At 45.0% G+C, this 27,907-nt stretch overlaps 1 protein-coding gene across 1 annotated transcript; it reads left to right on the top strand.

The window, feature by feature from the left end:
- The first annotated feature begins 165 nt into the window (after nucleotides 1-165).
- On the top strand, nucleotides 166-27,907 carry LOC143784340 (lanosterol synthase-like). The gene is made up of 22 exons (XM_077272524.1): nucleotides 166-318; nucleotides 635-794; nucleotides 1,104-1,242; nucleotides 1,874-1,982; nucleotides 5,358-5,479; nucleotides 5,602-5,698; nucleotides 6,284-6,419; nucleotides 6,633-6,741; nucleotides 7,060-7,178; nucleotides 7,258-7,355; nucleotides 9,105-9,132; nucleotides 19,577-19,633; nucleotides 19,839-19,910; nucleotides 20,497-20,547; nucleotides 20,737-20,886; nucleotides 20,963-21,059; nucleotides 21,137-21,242; nucleotides 21,819-21,884; nucleotides 22,528-22,608; nucleotides 23,289-23,453; nucleotides 23,836-23,914; nucleotides 27,672-27,907. Exons 1-22 carry the CDS (start codon nucleotides 263-265, stop codon nucleotides 27,816-27,818), a joined length of 2,244 nt encoding a protein of 747 aa, XP_077128639.1. The 5' UTR covers nucleotides 166-262; the 3' UTR covers nucleotides 27,819-27,907.

The following is a 27,907-nucleotide window of genomic DNA, read 5'->3' as shown; positions in this document are numbered from 1 at the left end:
AAGGAACACGCTATTCCATATTTCTCATCACCCATTGGCTGGTAGCTGATGGCCCCGCCTACGTGTATACATCTATCTGCGCCGTGATTGGTTCCTGCTGCCTCTGCTCATGTCAGGATAGTGTGACGTAAATCTGGAGGCGTGGTGTTGTCTGGGAAATGTAGTCCTTTACTGTAACACTGACTAGGGCTTGGGGAGCTTCAAGAACTACAAGTCCTAGAATGCTTTGCGTTTAATGCAGTAGCCACTTTGGTTTTAAAGGATGGATCTATCGTTAGACTGTAACCAGGTGAAGCGCAGAGAAATGAGTGAAGGAACGTGAGTATTAGGCAGCTGTATGGGGACGGTCCCTGGAATCTCTGCTGCATAGGCATATGGGGGAGCACAGACTGTAGAAAAGCAAACTTTACAAATGTGCTGCCTGATCTAACACTATTGCATCATATAGCCTTGAATAGAATCAGTTTTTGGTGCTTACAGCCCCGGAGTGATTTTGTAGTATTCTACTCATGTCATCACTCCTGCTTATAAATGGGAGTTGCTATTTATGCAGTTGTCCGATATTTTAGTCCACGTACTGTAGTCATTGTAATGAAAGAAACCTAAAAAGTAATTTTGCAATGTTTTGTTCCAGGCGTCTCCGCAGAAGGGGGGGTCCGTACAAGACCGATCCAGCAACAGACCTCACACGCTGGCGCCTCTCGTGTACGGAGGGCAGGCAAACCTGGCGCTATGTGGAGGGAGAAGATCGCCCACAAACTGCCCTGGAGGCGCACTCTCTGGGGCTGGACCCGGTACATAAGACTACTTAAATTCAGCCCGTATTATACGCTAAGGATTTTAGAGCAAAAAAATGATCCAGTATTAAAATCCCTTTAAATAACTATAATATTATTTTATTATTAGAAAGTGAAACCCTCCCTTTAACTGCAGGAGAGCAAACACCAGGGGTTGTCCACCTCTGGGGACATTTTTGTCATTGCCGATCTGCTTTGAGCGCAGCCCTGTGCCCGGCGTTCATAGCAGATGAGCTGAATGTCTGATCTGTTCTAGGATCTGTTAATGGCGCTGATCATCAATAACGCGGATTTTGCTTCCTGCAGAACGAGTTTTTTAAAGACTTACCCAAGGCGCATACGGCCCACGATGGAGCAGAAAATGGACTAACTTTTTATTCTGCCTTACAAGCGGAGGATGGGCATTGGGCGGGGGATTATGGCGGACCACTGTTCTTGATGCCAGGTGAGGCTTTTCAGCGACATTGGACCACTATGACTAGATCTGTCTGCCATAGAATATACTCACGGTAAGTCCTCCTTCAGACTTCTCATAAGAGTGCTATCAGTGTTTTCCACGGATAGCGCTCGCACCTACAATAGTGAATGCGGTCAGTCATATGTCCGTGATTTTCCGGAGACCGAGTGCAACAACTGTGATCTGAGTGTCTGATCATAAACAGCACGGCAAGACTAAGGCTGCCGTCACACTAGCAGGATTTGGTCAGTATTTTACATCAGTATTTGTAAGCCAAAACCAGGCGTGGGTGATAAATACAGAAGTGGTGCATATGTTTCTATTATACTTTTCATCTATTTGTTCCACTCCTGGTTTTGGCTTACAAATACTGATGTAAAATACTGACCGAATACTGCTAGTGTGACGGCAGCCTAAGGGTCCGTAAAAAAAATGGCCAGCAGTTAGATGACATCCGAGTGTGGTCTGTTTTTACGGAGTGTTATGTTGGAAAAGAATATAGAAAAACTGATGACACTTGGATGAAACTCTGACCAAAAATCACTGATGAAACTTGGTCAGTTTTTCATGTATGTGAAAAAAACTTGTGAATGTGGCCTAAACCTGTGACACTTTTTAGGTCTCCTTATTGTATGTCACGTGACACAGACACCCCTCCCTGACGCTACCAAGAAGGAGATGGTGCGCTACCTGCGATCTGTGCAGCTACCTGATGGCGGATGGGGCCTGTGAGTATCTGACTGACTTCATATTTTGTGATCACCCATGCCGCATACATAAAGCAGGGTGCAGAATCTATGTGCGCTGTATATGCGCACAGTCAGACAGCCGTATAAATCGCACTGAGATCAGACTGCAATGCATGGACTGGCCGGTGACTCTCCCAGCCCGAGCGTGACAGGTTCATGTATTTCTATGCAGCTGTCACTCTCAGGTCAGGAGAACTGCATTCTGTCCGAGCACTGAGGTGCAATCTCTGTCCGATCTATACGGCCATCTGACTTTGCCCTTTGTATGTATAAGGGTATGTGCACACGTCTTTTTGGGGTCTGCGGATTTTTCCAAACCGCAGGTAAAAGGCACTGGGTTTTACCTGCGGATTTCCTGCAGAATTACTGTGGATTTATTTCGGATTTTGTGCGGATTCCTATTGTGGAGCAGGTGTAAACCACTGTGGAATCCGCACAAAGAATTGACATGCTGCGGAAATGTAAACCGCTGCGTTTCCGCACGTTTTTTTCCGCAGCATGTGCACTGCGGATTGCGTTTCCCATAGGTTTACATTGTACTGTAAACTCAGGGGAAACTGCTGCGGACCCACAGCTGTGGAAACGCAGCTAAAACCACAGCGTGTGAACATAGCCTAATTGTGCAGGATACCTTTAGGCCGGTTTCACACGTCAGTGTCTTCAGTACGTGTGGTGACAGTTTCCTCACGTACCGGAGACACTGACACACGTAGACCCATTAAAATCAATGCATCTGTGCAGATGTCATTGATTTTTTGCGGACCGTGTCTCCGTGTGCCAAACACGGAGACATGTCAGTATTCGTGGGAGCGCACGTATTACACGGACCCATTAAAGTCAATGGGTCCGTGTAAAACACGGACCTCACACGGACATTCTCCGTCTGCAGTCCGTGTGCGTGCAGGAGACAGCGCTACAGTAAGCGCTGTCCCCCCCACATGGTGCTGAAGCCGCCATTCATATGTTCTCTGCAGCAGCCTTTGCTGCAGAGAAGATATGAATAATAGTGTTTAAAAGACAGATCTATGTGTCCGCCGCCCCCCCACCCCCTGTGCGCCCCCCTGCTGGTCAGAAAATACTCACCCGCGTCCCACGTTGGCTGTCGCTCCTTCCTCTCTGCCCCGCGGCTTCCACTGTATGCGGTCACGTGGGGCGGCTCATTTACAATCATGAATAGTCGGCTCCACCCCTATGGGAGGTGGAGCCGCCTATTCATGACTGTAATCGCGGCCCCACGTGACCGCATACAGTAGAAGGCACGGGGCAGAGAGGAAGGAGTGACAGCCAACGTGGGAGCGGGTGAGTATTTTCAGAACAGCGGGGGGGGCGCACAGGGGGTGGGGGGGCGGCGGACACATAGATCTGTCTTTTAAACACTATTATTCATATCTTCTCTGCAGCAAAGGCTGCTGCAGAGAACATATGAATGGCGGCTTCAGCACGATGCAGGGGACAGCGCTAAACTTTAGCGCTGTCTGCACGCTCCGTGTGGTACCCACTCGCCACACGGGTGGCACACGTGTGCTGCACGTATGGCCTACGTGAGCTCACGGGCACACGGACACGGATAACTCCGGTACCGATTTTTTCCGGTACCGGAATTATCTGGACGTGTGAGACTGCCCTTAAGGTTTACTTCTAGGTTTATCTAGACCGACTGTGAGAGCACTAGCCAAAGGTTAATTGACAAGTTTCCAGAGTATTTATTTATTTTTTTAAACTTTGCATTACCATTTAATTTTTAAACAGGTATTTTGTTTGTTTATTTGTTTGTTTTTGCATTTTCCTTTATTTTTTTTTCTCCCCTTCTTCCAAGAGCCATAACTTTTTTTTTCTGTTGGATGGACGAGTTATAGTTTTGATTGGCATAATTGAGTTAACTGTATAATGGCTGAAAAAACGGGTAAAATAAAATTTCAAGTGGAATGAAATGGTGAGAAAAAAAAGCAAAAAACACAAATGTTTGGGTTTTACTGTTTACTGCATTAGGTGTGTGGGAAAAAATGACTTGACATTGATTCCTTAGGTCAGTACAATGACAGTCATACCTAGCTAGTATAGTTCTTGTTTGGTTTGTTTGTTTTAGCAGATTTAAATTTATATATATATTGTTTTCGATTGCTATTTTCTGATGCAAATAGCTTTATTTTTCTTCTGTGAGGACTTTTTTTTATGTATTGATTAGCGAGCCATAGTATTTATTGAGGTATGTATGATTTCTTTTCATTGCATTTTGGGGGGGAAGGCATGGTGACCCAAAAAATGTCAATTCTGTAGCTGTGGCAACCCCCAATCACATCGCGATTGGTGATGGTATAGGCGTGTATTGGCAACCAAACTTTTTCAATGCCGCTGTCAACGACATATACTGTATATAACAAAGCCAGCACCTGCCCTGTAAGGAACGGACTTCTACACGTTCACCAGCACATGAAGCAGCCGCTGATTGGCTGCAGTGCTCACGCGGCATAACATTAAGTGAGCCCTAGGAGACCTGATGCTGCTGGAATGGCACTGGTTAGTAGATGCTTTTTTATTTTATACTGGGAAATATATCAGCTGAGAAGGGCATGTCCGAATGGTGGACAGCCCCTTTAATGAGTTCTTTTTAGACGTGGATTTGGTCGTGAATTACTTCTTTTTGTTTTTTGTTTGCCAAAAATCAAATTGGTAATTATAGATTCTATGGGTTTTTTTTCTTTATTTATTGAGTTAGAAAAGAAGGAAAGAAATACAATCACAAGGCACTAACTGTGCCAAAATGAAGAAAAATCACGATGAGAAAGTAGTAACCATAGACAGTGTTATCATTTCCAAGGATCTGGCACCCAGACTAGGACCTCATCATAAAACATAGATTGAAGGCAGAATATTAATTCCCTAAACATAATCTGGGTCAAAGTGATCTAAAAGCAACATATGAGTAAGTTCAGAAGAAAAAGAGAGAGAAGCAGAAGAGAGAAAGAGAAGAGAGGGAAGGTGGGAGGGCAGGAAGGAGAGGTGAAAGGTGGATGTATGTAAGGATGGGGCTAGAGAAAATGCGGATTCAGTTATCCCCAGTTAGAGCCAGATATTCACCACAGGATCTAAATTGCAGCCAGTAAAACCAAGATTTATAAAAACGTTTGTTATTGATTGTAGAGGTCAGGTCCTCCATAAGCGTCACATCATTCACCTTGGCAAGCCCTTGGAAGATTGTTGGGGTGGCGCCTTTTTTTCCATAGTAGAGGAATACACGCTCTGGCAGTCGCGATTAAGTGTCTCAATATTGAGTTCCTGTGTATTTTTAATGGTACATGACAATGATGGATATTGGTTCTATGTTCCCATAGTAAATAACTCTCCTAATCGTAGGCATATTGAAGACAAGAGCACTGTATTTGGCACGGCTCTCAGTTATACCTCTCTGCGGCTTCTCGGAGTGTCGCAGGATGATCCAGATATGACCCGTGCTCGCAACAATCTTCACAGTAAGGGTAGGTTCACACGAGCTTTTAACTTTAGCACATCTCACACTTGCTGACCATTTGCAGCAGATAGTCAGTATCTATATATATTTTTTCCATGTTTGGTCTAATGCATCTTACTTTTGTTGCAGGTGGTGCCATTGGAATTCCTTCTTGGGGGAAATTTTGGCTAGCTGTGCTCAATGTGTACAGTTGGGAGGGAATGAACACGCTGTTCCCGGAGATGTGGTGAGTTTCTTTTAGAATTATTCAGACCTGATATGACACTATTGGTGGCTGTGACCATCAGAAAATTATCCATACCTTTATTAGTGGGATATACTAAAAGTCATACGACTATGGGCCTGGACCCCTGCATCAAGTTTCAAGCAAATTGGATTTCTTGCACTTAAGTGTTCGGCAACGCCAAGGGTGCACCGCACACCGGTACTGGGTGTGATCAGTCATTTTCAGGCTCCCTTCAAAAGGGTTGTCCACTATTCCGACATCCCTCTTCTGAATCCCTATGTTCCCCCCTTGTAAAATAATAACACCTATACTCCCCTCCGGCGGTGTCGCTCTCCCGGGGCTCACGTGACGTAACAATTAGACATGGGTGCCGACACCGGTTGAACGGCTCCAGCACCGGAGGTGAGTATAGGTGGTACTATTTTACAAGAGGGAAACATAGGGATTCTGAGTAGTGGACAACTCCTATTAAGCAGCACTGCTCTGCGTCACATTTAGTCACCGCCTGTCTCTTACTATCTTGCAGGGACAGTGATGTGAATTCTCCTTTACTGATTTTCTCTAACGTCCACCATTGTCTTGTAGGCTTCTTCCCCAGTGGTTTCCGGCCCACCCCAGCACCATCTGGTGTCACTGCCGTCAGGTTTACTTGCCCATGAGTTACTGCTATGCTACACGTCTGAGGGCCTGTGAGGACGACTTGATCCGCAGCTTGAGACAGGTAAAGGCATAACAAGAACTTGTATCTAGCAAACAGGCAATCCCTGCATGTGTTACAGCTGTCGAACAGCCGTGAGACATGTGTCCGCGAGGAGTCAAACCTATTTTTCGAGCACTCCGAAGACACTCTATTAGCACTCGAGCATGTTCAGATAACACCTTACCCGAGCACGTTCACTCATCACTAGTATCTCCACATCTGCTTCTCATGCAGGAGCTGTACGTGCAGGAATATAGCAGTATAAATTGGCCCACGCAGAGGAACTGTGTTGCTGCTTGTGACCTGTACACACCGCACAGCGCACTGCTGGACATTGCTTACGGTAAGAGGCACTGATTATGGTCAGAATGTTGAATGTAAGCCCGCGATGGCAGTGTCCTCGCCCCTCTGTATCAGTCTGTAATTGTTAGTTTGCTCACTGTAAGGGATGTCTGTAATTTGTATGTAGCTCCCTCTCATGTACAGCACCATGGAATCAATGCTGCTATATAAATAAATAATAATATTAATAATAATAATGTGGCATTTGCACCTATGTAATTCTGCAGATATATGTGGCTGCACAATAACGACATTTTTTAGCTATACTCTAGATATAGTATTTTATTTTGATCAGTAATTTTTGCCCTTTTATTCACAGTCCTGCTGAATATATACGAGTCGTACCACATTCCCGCCCTTCGCCGACGTGCGGTGCATGAATTATACGACCATGTAATAGCAGATGACCGGTTTACAAAGTGTATCAGCATTGGTCCAGTAAGTGTCATGGAAACATGAGTTATTTTTTTTTTATTAAAAATGTCTGGTCTTAAAAACAAATCTTCTTGTTTCACAGATCTCTAAAGTGATTAATATGCTGGTCCGGTGGCATGTCGATGGACCAGAATCTCCTTCATTTCAGGAACATGTAGATCGCATCCCTGATTACCTCTGGTAAGTAGTGATTCCCCACCCTGGGTCGAGTGTTATGATCCGGTGACTTTGGAGCCGCATGAGACTTTCTCAGGAGAAGTGGAATCTGTGCTGACAAACCCTGAACTTAACACCGCAACTAGAAGTAGCCGTGGGGTGTGCCTAACAAACCCTAGACACCTGGACACAGCCGGAGGACTAAATACCCCTATAGATAGAAATAGGAATACTCACTTGCCTCAGAGCAGAACCCCAAAGGATAGGCAGCCCCCCACAAATATTGACTGTGAATAGGAGAGGAAGGACACACACAGAGAGAAAACAGATTCCAGCAAAAGAGGCCACTCTAGCTAAACAGGGAAGGATAGAACAGAATACTAAGCGGTCAGTATTAAAACACTAAAAATATCCACAGCAGAAAATACAAAAAGTTCCACAATCTAACTAAAGACATGGAATGTATATCTGCAACTCCTGAGAATCCAGCAAGACTGAGAAATCACTGACACAATCTAAGCTGGACAAAAAAGGCACTGAATAGCACTAAATCATAAACACACGGCATGTGTGCCACGAACACCAGACACTTATCTTTGTAGATTTGGCAGCAAGGCAGAGGAACCAGGCAAGGAAAAACCTCCAAAAACAATGGACAACTGGCAAGGACTAATGAATCCTGCTAACCTAAATACCCCAGTCAGAACTGCAATCAGCAGAAACACCTGACCAGGGCTGCCACTCAGAAGCAACTGCATTACCACCTACAACCACCGGAGGGAGCCCAAAAGCAGAATTCACAACAGCCGAGATACAGGTCTTAGTGCTCGTGTTCTTAATAAGATCCTATGATTACAGCAGCCTCTGCATTATATGGGCATGTAGGTCATAGGAAGCTGAATATAATGATACCTTGATATCTGCGATCTGATGTCTTATTCCTGAGAAATCCACAATTTTCTTAGGTGTAAATGAGCTGTTAAGATCTATGGGCCGGACATAGATCTCCCTGAGAATCTGCCTCCAGGCCTTGTTTTAAATAGATGGGGGTATTACCAGTGTGACGTGTAATGGTTACCAGTGTGACGTGTAATGTCCGTTCTCTGCTCTCCTGATCTCACTGCAGAACTGTGTGTGATTATACCTGACACATCTGCAGGTTCCTCTCAGCTTCAGCTTCCATCTCACAGGCAGACAGTATTGCAATACAGCAGAGCTGTGAGAGCTGCAGCAAATGTGTAATAAGACAAAGTTCAGTTCTACTGTTCTGTGTTAGTTACACTGGTAACGCTCCCTGCCATTCAAAATTAATCTCTGGAGGCAGATTCTTATGCAGATCAGTGTCCGGCCCATAGCCTAGAACAGCTCCTTTACATATAAGAAAAACGTGGATTTCTCTGGAATAAGACATCAGATCACAGATATCAATGTATCATGTTATTCAGCTTCCTATGACCTACATGCCCATATAGACGGCTTAGGAGGGTGGATCCTACTGACAGATTCTCTTTAATAACATGTGCATTGAGAGGAAGAAGATATCTGCAAGTGCGACACACACAGCTGAGCTGTGAAGGGAAAGGCGTCTCAGGTACTGCACATGGGGACCTAAAACTATTGCACCTGTTTTCTTTTTTTATTAGAGCTAGATGTTACTGTACAATGTAGCATAAGAATTCACCTCGAAAAAAAAATATTTTATTTTATGCTGCCACATGTAACTGAAACTTAGTTCCTTTCTCCATTTTTCTTTAAACAATGATCTTCTTGCAGGCTCGGATTGGATGGAATGAAAATGCAGGTAAATGAATTCTTTTTAATCTTTTCTTCTTCCTATACACTTGGAAAATAGGAACTAGACAACCCTTTAGTAATGGGCACAGGGTGATGAGAAAAAAAATTTCTTTATCGCCTCTGTAATAATTATAGGGGATAATTCAGGAGACTCTTTGCGTGGAACAAGACAACAGGACACAGTTTTATAAGTGGTAAAGTTTATATTATCACACGGTGATTCAAGCAGGTGCAGAGAGAAACTCAAGTCCACAACACTTGGTCCAAATAATAAACGCAGCTTCGCAGTCAATAGGAAACTTCAGAGTTAGATGCAAACAAACAGAAAGTCTATGAAGCACAGTTATACTTGAGGAAACTTGACACGAATAGATCCTTGACTTAGTCCAGACACAGATAGATATGCTATTAGGCAGTTCAAATCATATCTTAGCTCAACCAGGGAGGCCTGGTTAATAGTCTCAGGTTTTGCAGAGCAGAAACAGCTTACATGTCCAGCAAATGCAGATGGAAGTAACACGAGCAGCAGATGAAGGAGGATTACTGAACACTGATGTATGCAGCAGGAACTCAGAGCAGAGTGGCAGGATCTCCAAAACAGGTTCACAGGAGCAGGTGCAAGTGCAAGGCCAGGGAGTAATAAGGAGCTGGATGCAAAGCAGAATAATCTAGCACAGACTGAAGGCTGGGGTGGAGTTTTATAGCAGGAAGACAAGTGCACATGAGACCAAAGACGCCATGTTGGAAAAGGGCAGTAATGCACAAAAGGTAAAAAATGTTCAGAGTCCTGACAGCCTCTCATTGGGGGACACAGGAACCATGGGTGTATGCTGCTGCCACTAGGAGGCTGACACTATGCAAATAAAAAAGTTAGCTCCTCCTCTGCAGTGTACACCCCACCGACTGGCATTATGCTCTTCCGTTTAGCTTAGTGTCAGTAGGAGGTGGACACGGGTGTTTCATTAGACCCTTATCTACCTCAATGTGTGTCGTTTCTTTTCAGGTTTTTCCGGAGGGATACAGGGTGAACAGTCACACCTGTAGTCCCATAATACAGACTATGAGTACGGCGTGTACTGCCACCTCGTATCCTCATAGATCCCTCTCCAGGACCAAGAGCCTAGCACACCAGCGTGCTTAGAAGTCCGGTCCTGGCTCTGTCCCCCACCCACTCGCCCACCAGAGCCTGTCGGTTGGAGGGGAAGAGGACGTCCATCACAGTTCCGTGGACGTCTCATTCCCCTCAGGTTAGTGTTATGATCCGGTGACTTTGGAGCCGCATGAGACTTTCTCAGGAGAAGTGGAATCTGTACTGACCGCAAACCCTGAACTTAACACCGCAACTAGAAGTAGCCGTGGGGTGTGCCTAACAACCCTAGACACCTCGACACAGCCGGAGGACTAAATACCCCTATAGATAGAAATAGGAATACTCACATGCCTCAGAGCAGAACCCCAAAGGATAGGCAGCCCCCCACAAATATTGACTGTGAATAGGAGAGGAAGGACACACACAGAGAGAAAACAGATTCCAGCAAAAGAGGCCACTCTAGCTAAACAGGGAAGGATAGACCAGAATACTAAGCGGTCAGTATTAAAACACTAAAAATATCCACAGCAGAAAATACAAAAAGTTCCACAATCCAACTAAAGACATGGAATGTATATCTGCAACTCCTGAGAATCCAGCAAGACAGAGAAATCACTGATACAATCTAAGCTGGACAAAAAAACACTGAATAGCACTAAATCATAAGCACACGGCATGTGTGCCATGAAAACCAGACACTTATCTTTGTAGATTTGGCAGCAAGGCAGAGGAACCAGGCAAGGACAAAACCTCCCAAAACAATGGACAACTGGCAAGGACTAATGAATCCTGCAAACCTAAATACCCCAGTCAGAACTGCAATCAGCAGAAACACCTGACCAGGGCTGCCACTCAGAAACAACTGCATTACCACCTACAACCACCGGAGGGAGCCAAAAAGCAGAATTCACAACAGGGGACATCCAGGCCGGCAGCAACCTGGTATCCGTTTTCTCGTCTGCCGTGAGTAGCTCTGCACTGCAGACTGACACCCCCCTCTGCCCCACTGTCCCTTAACCCACTCGCATTTTCTTCAGGGACCTCTTCAATATGTCTAACTCTAAAGGGGGCTGCTCTTGTCCTCCTACTTCTTCCTCTTCTGCCTTAGTCAAGTACTTTGCATGTTCGTGCTGTAACAGCAAACTTCCCTCAGTTCAGTCCTCTCCGCTCTGTCAGGCCTGCAGCAACCCGATTGTTCCCACCGCCCAGGATCCCCCGGCCGATCCACCCGAGAGTGATACCCCCATCCCAGGCTGGGCTTCCTCTCTGTCACAATCGGTGGCCGATCTAACACTGGTGTCTCAAACCCTGGTGTCCGTGCTGGACCGATTAACTCTGCAGACCCCCGCAGTAGCCAGCGGGTCGCAGGAGCCTCCGCCCAAGCCTTCCTTGATTAGCCGCAAAAGGTCCAGACAGGAACGTCGGTCTGAGTCCTCTTCTCGCTCCATCTCGCCAGTCGGTCCTCTGCGGTCGGCGTCCTCCCTCTCCTGAGTCAGGCGAGGCGTTCTCTGATGCGCTTTCGGAGGATGTTTCGGAGCTGGATTCGAACCAAATCGCTACCATGAGGGATATCGTTCAGAATCTCATTGGAGCGATAAATCTAACCTGTGGCATCAAGGAGTCCTCTACGGAACCCACAGATCAGGCGGTTTCGTTTAGACGGGCTAAACCACCTTCCAAGTTTTTCGCTCCTCACCCGGAATTCGAAGAGATTATGACCAGAGAAAGAGAGAACCCAACCAGACGCTTTCAGAGAGGAAAGCGACTTGGCGTTTTATATCCCTTTTCTCCGGAGCTCACTGCTAATTGGACTGCTTCTCCTTCGGTGGACCCTCCAGTTTCCAGACTGTCCACCAACACAGTCCTCCCACTGTCCGGCGGAGCATCTCTGAAGGATTCTAACAATAGAGTCATAGAATCTTTCGCAAAGTCAGCCTTTGAAGCGGCCTCAGCTAGTCTTTGCCCGGCCTTTGCTTCCACTTGGGTTTCAAAATCCATATCCAAATGGGCCAAACAGCTCCGTCAGGGCATTCTGGACGGGGTTCCATCTGGACAGCTGGTGGAACTTGCCAACCAGATTTCTCACGCAGGTGAATATCTGGTCTCCACCTCCCTGGACGCTGCGTCTTGTGTGGCTCAGGCGTCCGGCAACGCGGTTGCCATCCGCCGGACCGTTTGGCTTAAGGCCTGGCAGGCGGATTTGTCTTCTAAAAAGTCCCTTAACAGCCTGCCTTTTCAGGGGTCTCGTCTCTTTGGTTCTAAGCTGCACAAAATCATTAAGGACGCTACAGGGCGCACAAGTTCCCTTCTTCCCCAGGCCAAGCCTCGTCGCCCTCCTCCTAGACATCAATTTCGGTCTTTTCGGCCTTTTTGTCGCTTTGCGGCATCGAATTCCTTCTCCCAGCAGCAACAGAGGCCACAGGCACGTCATGAGAAGAAGACGGTATCCTTTAGGCCCACTCCTTCCTGGCATCCTCGCTACTCCCAGGGTAGATCTTCCAGGTCCAGGACTGGAGGAACCACCTCGGCATGACTCTCGGCTAGTCGTCAGCCCACCTCCCAGGCTGGGCCGCCGTCTCCTCTTCTTCAGGGACGTCTGGATCTTCTCAGTAGAGGACGCATGGCTCAGGGAAGTTGTATCCTCGGGATACAAGATAGCGTTCGTTTCACGACCCCAGGATCGTTTTTTCGAATCCCGATCTCCAAGAGATCCCACTCTAGTTCTGGGTTTCTTTGCAGCCATCACTTCTCTCCTCAAAGCCGAGGTAATTGATTCCGTCCCAGAAAAAGAACGGTTCACAGGTTTCTATTCAAACCTTTGTGGTACCGAAAAAAGACGGCAGGGTGCGTCCCATCTTCTGATATTCCCGGGACATCACCGATACCTGCGCTTTGCAGTGCTTCAGGAACATTTTCAGTTCGTCGCCCTGCCGTTCGGTCTTGCAACCGCCCCAAGAGTTTTCACGAAGATCATGGTGGCGCTGATGGCCATCTTGAGGGTCAGAGGCCTGGTTCTGTTTCCATTCCTTGACGACATCCTCATCAAGGCTCCGTCCTTTTCTCAGGCCCACGAAAGCCTGTCCATCGTTCTCGACACCCTAGCCCGTTTCGGGTGGCTGGTCAACCAGAAGAAGTCCTGCCTTATTCCTTCTCAGCGCATCATCTTTCTGGGCATGCTCTTCGACACTCGTCAGACCAAGGTCTTTCTTCCCGAAGACGAGATCCATTCTTCGTCGGGACATACGCGTGCTCCAGGGCTCTCGGTCTCCCTCCTTCTGTTCGACCATGAAGGTTTTAGGGAGGATGGTAGCAACATTGGAAGCAATTCCCTTCGCCCAATTTCACTCGCGACCTCTTCAGCAAGCCATCCTGTCTCAGTGGAGCAGGTCTGTCTTCTCCCTGGACCGCCCGATCCGACTCTCTCCCCTGGTCAAACGGTCTCTCAACTGGTGGCTCACGTCACCTCTCGTCTCCCAGGGCAGGTCCTTCCTTCCAGTTCACTGGCAAGTGGTGACGACGGATGCTAGCCTACTCGGCTGGGGTGTGGTGTTTCGCCACCTGACTGTACAGGGCCGCTGGTTGGCGCAGGAGTCAACCTTGCCGATCAATGTCCTCGAGATCCGGGCCATTTTTATGTTCCTTCGTCACTGGGAAGGGATTTTCAGGGGCCTTCCAATCCGAATCCACGGCGGTGGCATATGTCAACCATCAAGGGGGGACTCGGAGCGCCTTGGCCGAGGTATCCAAGATCCTCCTCTGGGCAGAGGCAACAGTTCCGGTGATATCCGCGGTGCATATCCCCGGCGTGGACAATTGGGCTGCCGACTTCCTCAGCCGTGAGGGTCTCGCGGCAGGGGAATGGTCCTTGCATCCGGAGGTCTTCCATCAGATTTGTCTTCGATGGGGGACTCCGGACGTGGATCTCACGGCGTTTCGAATGAACAGGAAGGTTCCGCAGTTCGTCTCCAGGTCTCGCAATCCTCTTGCTGTGGGCGTCGACGCTCTGACCATTCCTTCGTCACAGTTCGTGCTGCCCTACCTGTTCCCACCCTTTCCATTACTTCCCAAACTGTTGAAAAAGATCAAAGCGGAAGGGGTGCCGCTCATTCTGATCGCCCCGGATTGGCTCAGGAGAGCTTGGTTCGCGGAGCTCGTCAATCTTCTCGCGGACGCTCCCTGGCGCCTTCCAGACAGGCCCGATCTGCTGTCTCAGGGTCCGATCTGCCACCTGAATTCTCGGTCGCTCAGTTTAACGGCGTGGCTGTTGAGACCGCAGTTCTAAGAGCGTCCGGCCTTTTGGACCGGGTGATTCACACCATGATCCAGGCTCGGAAGCCTTCTTCCAGGATCTACTATCGTACCTGGAAGGCTTACTTCCGTTGGTGCGAGTCCAACCGCATTTCATCTATGTCCTTTTCCCTGCCTTCCATTTTGGCCTTCCTTCAGGCAGGACTGGATTCGGGCCTAGCACACACTGGACGAGCGGTGGATACCGCGTCCATCTTATCTTCCACTTGTGCCGGATTTGGCCAGTTCTCAATTGACTCTCTATTGACTCTCTACTAAGAGTGGGGCTTAACCCTTTGGTGACCCATAAGCTTAAAATGCTCTAAGAGAGGTACATTGATGAAGGTCTAATTTTGACCGAAACGTCTATTGTATGTACTCTCCTTTACTGATTAAATCTTTATTGCATCTCACTACGTGTGTGCCAAGTTATCTCTAATATTATATGGTTTGGGCACCTACTTGAGCACCACAACCAATAGTTGTGCCTACGGCTTTATTTACAAATTCGCTGTCAGTTCTATCTTGGAAGGTGGCCTTTCTTGTGGCCATCACTTCTATCTGCCGCGTTTCCGAGTTGGCGGCCCTGTCTTGCCGTCCTCCATTCTTGGTCATCCACCAGGACAAGGTGGTCCTCAGGCCTCCGCCTTCTTTTCTTCCTAAGGTGGTTTCCACCTTCCACCTCAACGAGGACATCGTTCTACCTTCCTTTTGTCCAGCTCCGACTCATCCTCTGGAGCGATCGTTGAACAAGCTGGACCTCGTCAGGGCAGTGAAGATCTACCTGGATAGAAAGTCCACTTTCCGGAAGACGGATTCTCTTTTCATCATTCCTGATGGCTTGCGCAGAGGCCAACCGGCATCTAAGGTGACTATTGCTCGCTGGATCAGAATGGCAATTCTGATCCTCCTGGGATCAAGGCTCGCTCTACCCAGGCAGTCAGCGCCTCCTGTGCGGTGCACCACAGGGCTTCCGCCCTACAGCTTTGCAAAGCGGCAACCTGGTCTTCCATCCACACGTTCGCCAAATTTTACAAGGTCCATACCTACGCTTCGGCGGATGCCAGCCTAGGCAGAAGGATCTTGCAGGCGGCAGTGGTGAGTCCTCTGGCCTGATGGAAGTCTGTTTCTTCCCGCCCTTGGGACTGCTTTGGGACGTCCCATGGTTCCTGTGTCTCCCAATGAGAGGCTATAAAGAAAACAGGATTTTTGGTAGCTTACCGTAAAATCTGTTTCTTGGAGCCTCCATTGGGGGACACAGCACCCTCCCAATGTTTCTCAGTTTCTGTTGTTTTATGTTCTATGACTGTTCTCACGTTTACAGTTCTCAAGCTTGTGGTTATGGTTTTCATTTCATTTCAATGATCTTTTTATTAAATAATATGCAATATTACAAATGAACTTTTGAGCGAACAAAAAAATATTGACATATTAAGTATATTATTACATCCATTCACGTACAACTTAAGAATGTCAGACAATAAAAAAAGAACTGTATCTGTAAGTGATAGGAAGATGATGTAGGCTAAGAGGACGAGAAAAGAAAAAAAAGGTAAGAATAAGGGGACTTAGGTGGGTGTAGAGTAGGGAGGGGTGGAGGGAGGGGGACAGGAGGGTGGGCACCAAGGGTGAGTTCATTTAGCTGATACTGAACTTAAGAAGGTTAATTGAGATCTGAATTGAGTCCATGGAGACCAGACGTTAAGAAATCTGCTGTGAGTATTATTGACTCTTGCCGCTAATTTCTCCACGTAGTATAACTGATCTATTTTAAGGTAAAGTTGTTGGGTGGTGGGCGTAATAGTTGAGTTCCATTTAGATGGGATTAGCGTTTTCCCGGCTGCTAGAACATATTGAGCTAGTTTTGAAGCTTTGCTGTCTTGAGGCCAAATCGGAAGATTCAAAAAAAGGTTCTCTGGCTTCAGTGTTACACGTTTACCCAAAAGTGTAAATATGACTTGGGATACTTCTTTCCAGAAAGGACAGATCTGTGGGCATGTCCACCAGATATGAAAATAGCTTCCTTCATTGGTCCCACATCTCCAGCAATTATTAGATGAGGCTCTGTGCCATTTATGTATCTGTTTGGGGGTGACATACCATCTTGTAATAATTTTATAAGAGTTCTCTTGTATGCGGACGCAATTTGAGGGCCCATGAGAGTTTTTATAGATATACTTGATGTGTTGCTCAGTTAGAGGGATCCCTATGTCCTTTTCCCAATGGGCTAAGTATGCTCGTTTCAGGGGTGTATCTATGGTTAATAAGGTTTGGTAAATCGTTGAAAGAATTTTTCGAGGGGGTTCAAATCTGGCACAGAGGACCTCAAAGGGAGTTAGTATTCTGTTCAAATCAATTGGCCGGTTTGGTGGAGAGAAAAGATGGGCCAATTTCCCATGTTGAAGAAAGGTGAGGCCCGATAGGCCTGGAATTTTACGTAGGTCATGTAATGGGAGAAGTGACCCATCTTCAAGCAATTGCTCGATTGATATACGGGCAGCGGATATGGGGAGAGTGTCTATCAAATCGGAGACTCTGGTCAATGGGGAGAAGGATGGAGCCAGGGTTTCACCCCACTTCTTCCAGATTTTTAAGGTAGCTAGCGTAAAATTGTTTTTATGGTCCTTAAGATTTAGTATTTTATTGCGGTTTAATAAGATAGAGCGCAGTGGCATGGGAGACATTGCTTCCTCTACTTGAAGCCATTGTTGTTTTCCTTTATCATTTCTGAACCAGTGGATCGTTCTAGCTAGGTGAGAGGCTTGATAGTATTTGACAATGTCTGGGGCACCCATGCCACCTTTGTCTTTCGGTAGGGTGAGGGTTTGGAAATTAATGCGGGGTTTACATTTTTGCCATATATATTTAAAAAATAATGAGTGGACTTTAGTTAGAAAGGATATGGGTATATGGATTGGGAGCATATTGAAGACGTATATAAATTTGGGGAGAATGAGGCTTTTTAGTATATTTTTTCTTCCAATCCAGGAAAGAAAGGGGTCCTTCCAAGATCTGAGATTGGTGGCTGTAGTTTGGTATAGTTTGTTAAGATTGAGCTCAAATAAATCTTTGTGAGACGCACTTATTTGAATTCCTAGGTAAGTTAAACTTTTGGGTTGCCACGGGAAGGGGAATGTAGATTTGAGTTTCCTCATTATATTGTTTGGTATGCCTAGATTTAACATTTCTGATTTAGTCTCATTTATTTTGAAGTTAGATAGTTTGTGGTTATGGTTTTCAACCTTGTTATTTATCTCCTACTGCTTTCTCATTAACTGAAGAGTATAATGCCAGTCGGTGGGGTGTATACTGCAGAGGAGGAGCTAACTTTTTTATTTGCATAGTGGCAGCCTCCTAGTGGCAGCAGCATACACCCATGGTTCCTGTGTCCCCCAATGGAGGCTCCAAGAAACAGATTTTACGGTAAGCAACCAAAAATCCTGTTATTCAGTATACTTCCTAGACTGGCCCCACAACACTGACTATGGAGGAGAGGGGCCGGTTTTGGGAGATGAGTATCATTTTTTTTAAATTCTATTTCCTATCTCCTTTAGATCGCTACTGGACAAACCCTTAGGGTATGTGCACACGTCAGGATTTCTTCAGGATTTTTTGCGTTTTTTTTTAGGATTTCCCTGATAAAAACGCTATAATACCACATAAAAAAACGCATACATTATGCATCGTATCATTTAGAATGCATTCCGCATTTTTTGTGCAAATGTTGCTTTTTTTCCGCAAAAAAACGCAATCCGGAAAAAGAAGCAATATGTTCATTATTTTTGCGGATTTTTTGCGGATTTCCCATGAAATTGGAGTGTCTGGGAAAAAACGCAAAAATTCCGCAAAAAAAAAAAAACGCGTAAAAAACGTGCAAAAAAAAATCGCATGCGGATTTCTGGCAGAAATGTCTGGATTTTGTCAGGAAGATTTCTGCAAGAAATCCTGACGTGTGCATATACCCTCAAACTAAAGGCTGAAATCTATGTCTTTTTTATTTTATTGGTATCTTTGTTGCTTACACCACTGCACCCAGATATTTCCTGCCGTATATCGCCCTTTGGAGGTCCTGTTCGCCCTACAAGCAGTCAGGTTGCCTACATGGTAGAACACTTTATAACGTGACGTGTCAGGAGATTAGTTGGGGTTTATGAATTTAGAATCTCTAAAATTTTTACAACAAAGGGATTCCCAGCATGTTTTTGTTTTTCTCCCCGTGACGATGATGCAATTGTGTTTCTGCTAGGAGGTGTTTGAATTGCCTAACAAATGTTGATTGAGCTACCCTAGTGTTTACCAAGTTCCAGGTCTAAAGTGGTCAGGTTTTGCTCTGATTTTTATTCTCGCTGCTCCCCTGACCATTCTTTTGTTTTGGGATATTTTTTCTATATTTTTATTTTATTTTTTGTCATAAATCTGACATACAGTTTCAGAAATATAGGCCTTTTTTATTTAGTGATAATTTTCATAGTCTTTACAAGGCGGCAGGGCTCACAAGATAATTATGCAAAACAGGTTACATATGCCCTTAGATAACCCTGGGAGCAACGTCTCCTTGGTAAAGAACATAAACATTGGCATTAGATAAAAAGGCCAGAGATCTGGGACCATATGGTGGATTTAAAAAAGAAGAAATAAAAAAAAAATATATATATATATATATATATATATATATATATATATATATATATACATATATATATATATATATATATATATATATATATATATATATATATATATATATATATATATATATATATATATATATAATGATTTTTTTTTCCCTTGGTTCCATAAAATTAGATCAAAAACGGACATGTGTAGAACTTCTTTTGGTCCTCGAAAATCACGGATATGTGAATGGCCCCATAGTGTATCACGGGTATGAGTGCTATCCGTGAAAACCACAAGTTGTACTCGTACGCGACAATCAGACGTCTGAATGAGGCCTGAGTGCGTGTGAGATTTTAGTGATATTTTTAACAACTTGGTAGCTTTTCATTCGTAGGTACCATGTGCTGTGTCCACGTGTGTAGCCAAAATGTAACAGTTGTCTGTTCATTTTTCGCAGGGAACAAATGGATCGCAGCTCTGGGACACGGCATTTGCAATACAGGCATATTTAGAGGTAAAGTATGTGAACTACAAGCAGTTGTGCCTCATCTCGGGGACATTTTGTAAGATTTAATTTATTTTATTTACATTAGTGAAAAAAAACATGAAAAAAAATTACAATAAAGCCCATATTTTTTTTTTCATATCAGTTTCTATAATTTGTTTCAGTATGTTTTTATTGTTTTGTTTTTTTTATTTTTTTTGCCGTCTGTCTACAGGCTGGAGCACACCGGAAAAAACTATTTGAGAAAACATTGGAGAAGGCGCATGAATTTCTTCGTATTACACAGGTGACGTTTTGGAAAATGTTAAAAGGAGCTTGAAGAGATGTGAACACTATATACATCTTTTGAACATTTTTTTTTTTATTTTTGCAGTTGATTATTTCATTAAAATGTTTTGCCTTTCGATTTGTAGAGCTTGCAGGTTATGCTGCTCTTTTTTGTCTTCATTAGTTCAGATGAGATGATGAATCTTGAAGCTAATCTTAGCTTTTATATATATATATGTGTATATATATATATATATATATATATATATATATATACACACAAATAAAATTAACATAAATGAAGAATCTGAGCTTAGATTAGCTTCGGCACAGGTCACAGAGCTTACATGATGCAATGAGAAAAGTATGCTATCGAGCAGCGTGCACTGTTCTGTATTACATGCAAGCTCTACAAGTTACACAGTAGTACATTTTTAATAACCGACAACTGCAAGCCTGTTCTTTTTATTTATTGTGGCATCCCAGGAGTCATACGTTGTGGTTTTTGGGTGACAAAGTCAGATGAGGGCTTGTTTTTTTTCTGTGATCAGTTGTGTTTGTCAGTCACATACACATAATATATGATTAATTTCTTTATGTTGCAGATACCTGATAACCCACCAGAGTACAAGAAATTCTACAGACAGATGAACAAGGTGGGTATATATTATAAAGGAGTGTTCATGGTCATCTGTAGGTTTCCTGAGGGGGCAGGTGTATTTACCATACAAATTATATGACCGTACATCATTCTTCCTAACAAGTGACTCTTTTAGAAACGCAGTATCCGATATCTTGTTTTCCTTTGAGTATTTTCAGTACTATGACTTTTTGTTGTAATCCAGGGCGGATTCCCATTCAGCACTCGGGACTGTGGTTGGGTTGTAGCAGATTGTACTGCGGAGGGGCTGAAGTCTGCAATGCTGCTCCAAGAAAACTGCTCTTTCTTATCTGACCATATTCCGAGGAGCAGATTACGGGATGCCGTCGATGTGGTAAGAAACGTTCAGCCGTGTATGTGGGAATTGGTGGTCTTCTGTGATGTAACTTGATAATTTCGATGTGCTGTAGCTACTTAGTATGAAGAATTCTGATGGCGGATTTGCTACCTATGAAACCAAACGAGGTGGCCGCTTGTTGGAAAGGCTCAATCCCTCTGAAGTGTTTGGTACGTACATAGTAATGTAATAAATACATCCTGATGAGGAGCATGGAGATCACATTCAATGCTTTCACTCACTGCAGGCGATATTATGATTGACTACACCTATGTCGAGTGCACATCTGCTGCAATGCAAGCCTTGAAACATTACCAAGCCTGGGACCCGGACTACAGAGCACATGAAATCGGGTAATTTCTCAGACCTTCTTCTTCAAAGGCAATGTTACATATTCCTGATGTTCAGAAAATTATTTACTTTATATAAATTTGCCTTTCGGATTTGTATGGCAAACTCATTTAAAGGGGTTGTGTGGTCAGAAGATATTGATGCCCTATCCTCTTGACTAGGAGCTGTTCTGCAGTACCTGGCAGTGGCTGCTATACGGAGAATGAAGCTGATCAGTTTGGGTCCTGGGTATCTGCCCACCACCGATCTGATATTGATGGCCTAGCCAAAGGAAAAGTCATCAGTATCTTAAGATTAGAAAACCTCTTTCAGGTTTTTTCATCTTAAAGCACCTTCCAATAATATATTATAAATGCATGACCGTTTGTAAATGATCGAATTCTGGTATTACCGCTGCACTGGCACTTTTAGGTCTGTGACATTGCATCCACAGTACTGTTCTTCTTGTCCAGAATTCCCTTTCCAGCAGGGAAAGCAAATGGCCCTCATATAGAAAGGAGTTCTTTTTCAAAACTATGATAGGCAACTGCACTGATTTTCTTATCGGGACTTTTCTCCTTTTTTTTTTGTTTACTTAGGGAAACTCTCAAACAAGGCCTGGATTACTGTCGCAGGGTTCAGCGTAAAGATGGATCCTGGGAAGGGTAAGTATTCTAGAACTGTGTTATCATTTAGACTTTTGAACTTTTGGTAAAATCCTTCTCTCGATGAATACCTTAAGGAGCGCAGAACCTTGGGCGTAGAACCTTCCAGTAGTAGGCAGAAAAGAAGCCTTGGCTCTGTCTGGTGGGCTAACTGGCCAGCTGAGGTTTGTGCCAAAAGCAGCAAGAGAGCAAAAAAAAAAAATGTGTAAAAGTAGAACCAACATGATCTGAACTCGGGGAAGAGAGCCATGTGCAAAGGGGTCGGAAATCAACTCTGGAGAGCAGTAAAATATGTATAGGGTGGGACTGGTGTGCCCTAGTGTAGTCAACAGCAAAGGGGTTTTACAAGAAGTGTAAAGGTTTAATTTTCTCCGTAATAGCAATGGACCTGTTGGGAGGATAATGGTTTTTGTAGCAGAAAATTTGCATTAAAAAGCTGCCGTGTGAGCACGCTGCCCTCCACATGTTCTCTTGTGTGGCGCTTTCCACATCACCCCCACCAGTTTACTTTTTATTCTACCTAATATCAGCCTCCTAATGACAGATCCTGAACCAATGATGCTGGGTCCCCAATGCTAAGGACAAGAAATGTTGTTGTTTTTTCTTAGTTTAATATATTCTTCTATTTCTCCCCGTTGTCCAGGTCCTGGGGTGTGTGCTTTACATATGGCATATGGTTTGGACTGGAGGCCTTTGCTTGCATGGGATATAAGTACTCAGATGGGTGAGTGTCATCAAGGAGCCGACACGTAGATGCAAAACAATGTCTGATGTTAGTTGTTGAGTTGTGTGCAGTCGTTGGGATTAAGGTTGTGCAAGGGGATATTATTAGTTAAAATGATTACTTTTTTATCTACTATCACTCCAAAAAAATTACAACTTGAGGGTGAAGAGGTTGACCCTGACTTTTATTTTCTTCAGTTGTCCTAAATGGGTATTCCCATCTCTAAGATCCTTTCCCAATATCTAGTAGGTGTAGTACTAATATTATCAAATACCTCCAACTAGAAATGTAGAATAGTTCTTCTGATTCGCTATGTCTCTTACCTCATGTGCAGGGCATTGCAGTAGCTTAGATATCCATGGTTACAACCACTGGCGTAGTGATAGTTGCTACTGGTCGTAACCATGGATACCTAAGCTATACCCTGCACATGAGGTAAGGGACATGACTAATCAGAAGAACTCTACTGAATTTCTAATTGGAGGTATTTGCTAATATTATTATTATTGCACCTGCTACATATTGGGATAGGATCTTGGATATGGGAATGCCACTTTAGCTCTAACAGGCATTTATGTTACCTAGAAACAAAGAAAAACTTAGCAGAGGAAGTTATTGCTGGCATTTGTGAAATGAATTGATTTCTACTAATCCGCCTTGTTGTGTCCTACACCATTCAGTTGCCCGGAGGTCACCCGTGCCTGCGATTTTCTTCTCTCTCACCAAATGGAAGATGGAGGCTGGGGGGAGGACTTTGAATCATGTGAAGAGAGAAGATATGTTCAGAGTGCCAGCTCTCAGCTACACAACACCTGCTGGGCACTGCTGGCTCTGATGGCCGTCAGGTACGACCACTTTTATGGCGACTGGTGCTGGATGTTCTCTTTGCACTGAGGTTTACAAAAGCTGACTGTGCATGTTCCCGGAAATATGGGGCCGGTTCTCGCTGTAGAGCACAATCTGCATTCACACATCCACGTGTCAAGGTCCAAGCATGGATCCATGGACTGTTCACGGGTCTCCTGGCCCAAACTTGGCAGCCTCAAATATGCTTATGACGCTGTCAAGTTCGGATCAGGAGACCCGTGGACAGTCCATGGATTACGGCCCGTGCTCAGACCGTGACGTACGGATGTGTGAATGCGACATGCTTTTTATGTGCTGTACTGATTACAGGGTCGGGCTGTGTGATAGAAGCTTTCTGTTGAGCTTGCTGATCTTTTGCAGGTTTCCCAATGTTGGTGTTTTGGAGAGAGGAGTAAAACTGCTACTGGAGAAGCAGCTCAGCAACGGAGACTGGCCTCAGGTACAGCAAAATATAGAAACACATAAAATAGATTTATATCAAAGAACCTAAAAATGCTTTCATTGTTAAAAAAAAAAAAAAATATAACAAAAATCAGTAATTTATAGAAGCCTTGGTTTGATTCCTCTGTGACTCAAAATAGCCCCCAAATAATGAGGAGTATTTTCTTGAGATACAGTATGGGATATTTGGTGCCTGACATGGGGGGGGTCTTATGGTTTTGGGTAAGATATTAGACCCACAGTATGTTAAGCGCAGAGTTACCATTGCCAGACAGTGTTAATGAGAAATGCTCTTTGTTCTATGATGTAACCTTGTTATGTTGGAAAATCCTCTATAAAATTAATTAAAAAAAAATATGATGGTGCAGGGTTAAAGCTTCTGCTCATAGGATGAGCGTGTTCTGTCTCCAGGTATCAAATGCAAACCCTGTGGAGAAGACAGAAGTGGTTTATTACTGCATTTGTCTTCTTTTTCACTGGCTACATAGCTCTCAATGACCGCTGTGTAGCGTGCCGAAGCATTGGCACTGCTGACCAGTAGAGTGCACTGTCAGTCATTACATGTCTTACGCTGGTAACAGCATTTAACATGTTAACAGCCGTGGGTGGATTGCGATTCCACCCGCGGCTATTAGGGGCTCATGCCAGCTGATGAAATTAGGTAGTCCAACCACGCCCCCACCCAGGGGCGGACACAGACAGCTTGGGGCCCCTGTGCAGGAAATGTGTCTGGGCCCCCCCTCTTATAAAGGCGACAAAGCTACATTATATATATATATATATATATATATATATATATATATATATATATATATATATATACAGTATATATATAGCTCCACACACATACATGTATATATATTAAATAGTCTCCTTTATTATGTATATTGCCGTCCCTTATTATACAGTGCCCTCTCCTATTATGTACTGCACTGTCCCTTACATATTGGATTTTATAGAGCCCTGTGTTTTTATTACATACCGTCCTGTCTTGTTAGCTGTAAAATGCAATGATGGCTGATGGAGCATAAGAAAGCTTCTTTTCTAAAGGAGGAGCTGATGGACTGGTAGTCTGGTCACCGGCTCCTCCATCAGTAGCCATTTTATATCTAACAAGAGAGGGGACCATGTAGTAAAAGAAGGCGCTGTGAATAACAAAAATATCAAGAATACACTATGTAAGAGACTGCACTGTACATAACAGCAGAGGAAGCTATATAATAAAGGAGGGCATCATACATAGCTAGAGAGGATGGTACGTAATAAGGGACGGTGTTATACATAACAGAAGAGGAAACTATGTAACTAAGGATGGTTTTATACATAATGAGTACACTATATACTAAGGGACTGTGCTATACATAAGTGAGTACACTTTATACTAAGGGACTGTGTTAGACATAATAATCGATAATACCGTCTTCCTCCACCTCCCCCTGATCCTAAATCCATTATAAATCCCCCTTCCTCCCATCCAAATCCCCCTTCCTCTCACCCCAGTCCCCCACATCCCTCATTGTCCTCCTCCCCACGCATCCCATTATTGCCCTCTTCCCCACCTCCTTAATTGCCCTCTTCACCACCTCCATTATTGCTTTCTCCCCACCACCCCATTATTGCCCATTCCATCACCTCCATCATTGCCTCCTCCCCACCACCCCATCATTGTCTTTTCCACTGCCACCATCATTTCCTCCTCCCCACCACCCCATCATTAAACATTCCAGGACCTCCATCATTTCCTTCTCCCCACCATCCCATTATTGCCCTTTCTACCACCCCCATAATTGCTTTCTCCCCCACCACCCCTATCATTGCCCTCTCCGTCAACCCAATCATTGCCTTCTGCCCCATCATTGCCTTCTCCATCAACCCTTCCTGCATGAAGGCAGGAAGACAACATATGATGTATGCAGTATGTCATATTTCGTTAAGGGCTTATACAGTCTGGGGAGACTTTTCAAAACTAGTAGTAGGCAAAATGATGTAGCTGCCTACAGTATATCAATGCATCAGTGTATAACTATATATATGAAGTGCACTCATAGTACATACCTATATAATAAAATGCATACATATACTGTAGAATATGCCCATGTATAAAAAACACCTGTGTCTACTGCATATGTGACATACTATACATTAATGTATAAGGGTATGGTTCCACGGTCAGGAATCGGCAAAGCTTTGGATGCAGCACATGTCCGCTCAGTCCAAAGCGCTGCCGGCTTTTGTACGAGTGATGATTCCGCATGTGTTCATTGAACACATGCGGAATCACCGCATCCTATACAGTGGACTGTGATATTTATCTTGCGGAGACTGAGCGTCTCCGCAAGATAAATAGACATGCTACGGTCTAGAAAGATGCGCCGCATGTTCGTCTCCGCAGGGAAGCTGCGGGTGCCGCTGCTTACATAGTAGACATTGGATTCCTTGAAATCTCATGCACTATGCTGTAACATCCGGCTGCTGCGGATTGGATGCTGCGGATGTACACAGCGTCCAATCCGCAGAGTTTACCGACAGTGGAAACATACCCTTATATGTGTCTATGTATTGTACCTGTGTGTTTAATGCAACAGATACAGTATATGTGAAAAAGTCTTCACTGGGGGATGGGCTCAGGGGTCAGTCCCAGCCTGGATCTGATACTGCAGTGATGACTGGAGTCCCGTCAGAGAATAGACCCAGTGATTTAGTGACTGTGTTCCCGAGTTCTGAGCTCTCTGGTCCCTGCTGTGTGTGGATGAAAATCCTGCACTGACCAGAGAACACAAAGCTCCGGGGTCACAGTCAGTAAATCACTGCTTCTAGTCTCTGACTGCAGCCCCTGCCTCCCCTCTTTACTCTGCAAACAATCCGTCACATTCAGACCGTTCTTTACCTCCTGTTCAGGGGGTGATTGAGGTCCTGCACACAGCTGCAGCTTCCTTCCAGGCATGAGTGTGCAGACGCCGTTCTGCACAGGCTGGAAGTGTGTGCAGGGAGAAGGGGATGATCTAACAACAAGCACCAGACAGGAGGAGCAGCTGTGAAGAAGACAGGAGATGTCTCACCTCTGCGCACGGATCCTATCCTGAAGCTGCACGCCGGCAGCTTCCTGTCTCGCACAGACAGCCGCAGCGCGGAATGATGATGTCATTCAGCCGCTGCTGTCTGTGTGAGAAAGGAAGCAGGATGGATTCATTCCCTGCAGAGATCCGTTGCCATTTTCTCTTGCAGGCAGCGGAGCTGCAGGGATTGCTCCCTGCCTGCCGCACATGAGGGCAATCTGGCCAGGGGGCCCCCGGAGCCTCGGGGACGGATAGACTGGCCAGATTGCCCTCTATATTAGCCGCTCTGCAGGGGCCCCCCAGAGCCTCCGGGCCCCGGTGCAGCTGCACCGGTTGAACCGGCGGTATGTCCGCCCATGCCCCCACCACTGACTGGTATCTTTCTGCCTATGCACAGTGTACATAGAAAGCTGACAATTAGTGGTGTGGCCGAGGTTATACAGAGCTCAGGATTCAGAGATCTACAGCAGAGAAAACTGATTTTATCAGAACTCCTGCACCCAGTAAAGTAAGTGGTGGAATCAGGGTCTCTGCCCCTACATCATGCTGCTGTCAGTTGGGATAGCAAAAACCTGGTGACAGATTCCCTTTAAGGCCTGGTCATTAAGGGGTTAAACATGCTCGGATTCAATCCGTCACTTATGAACTCCCCTTTACCCACAGAAACCTGTAATAATACATCTTATATTTTCTTTCCAGGAAAATATATCAGGTGTCTTTAACAAGAGCTGTGCGATCAGCTACACTTCATACCGAAATGTATTCCCCATATGGACACTTGGTCGTTTTTCCCATCTTCACCCAGAGAATCCCGTGGCCGGAGTTCATAAGAGCCGGCATGGCTGAAGGAAGGCAAATAACAGTATGAAGAAATGTCCTGGCTGCTGCCCTGCTGATATTCTTCTAAGAATTAACAGATTAATTTTCCAATTTTA

This window comes from Ranitomeya variabilis, chromosome 7 (genome assembly GCF_051348905.1).
Source record: "Ranitomeya variabilis isolate aRanVar5 chromosome 7, aRanVar5.hap1, whole genome shotgun sequence".
NCBI lineage: Eukaryota > Metazoa > Chordata > Amphibia > Anura > Dendrobatidae > Ranitomeya > Ranitomeya variabilis.
Note: the sequence above shows the minus strand (reverse complement) of the source record. Positions and strands in the feature narration are given on the sequence as shown.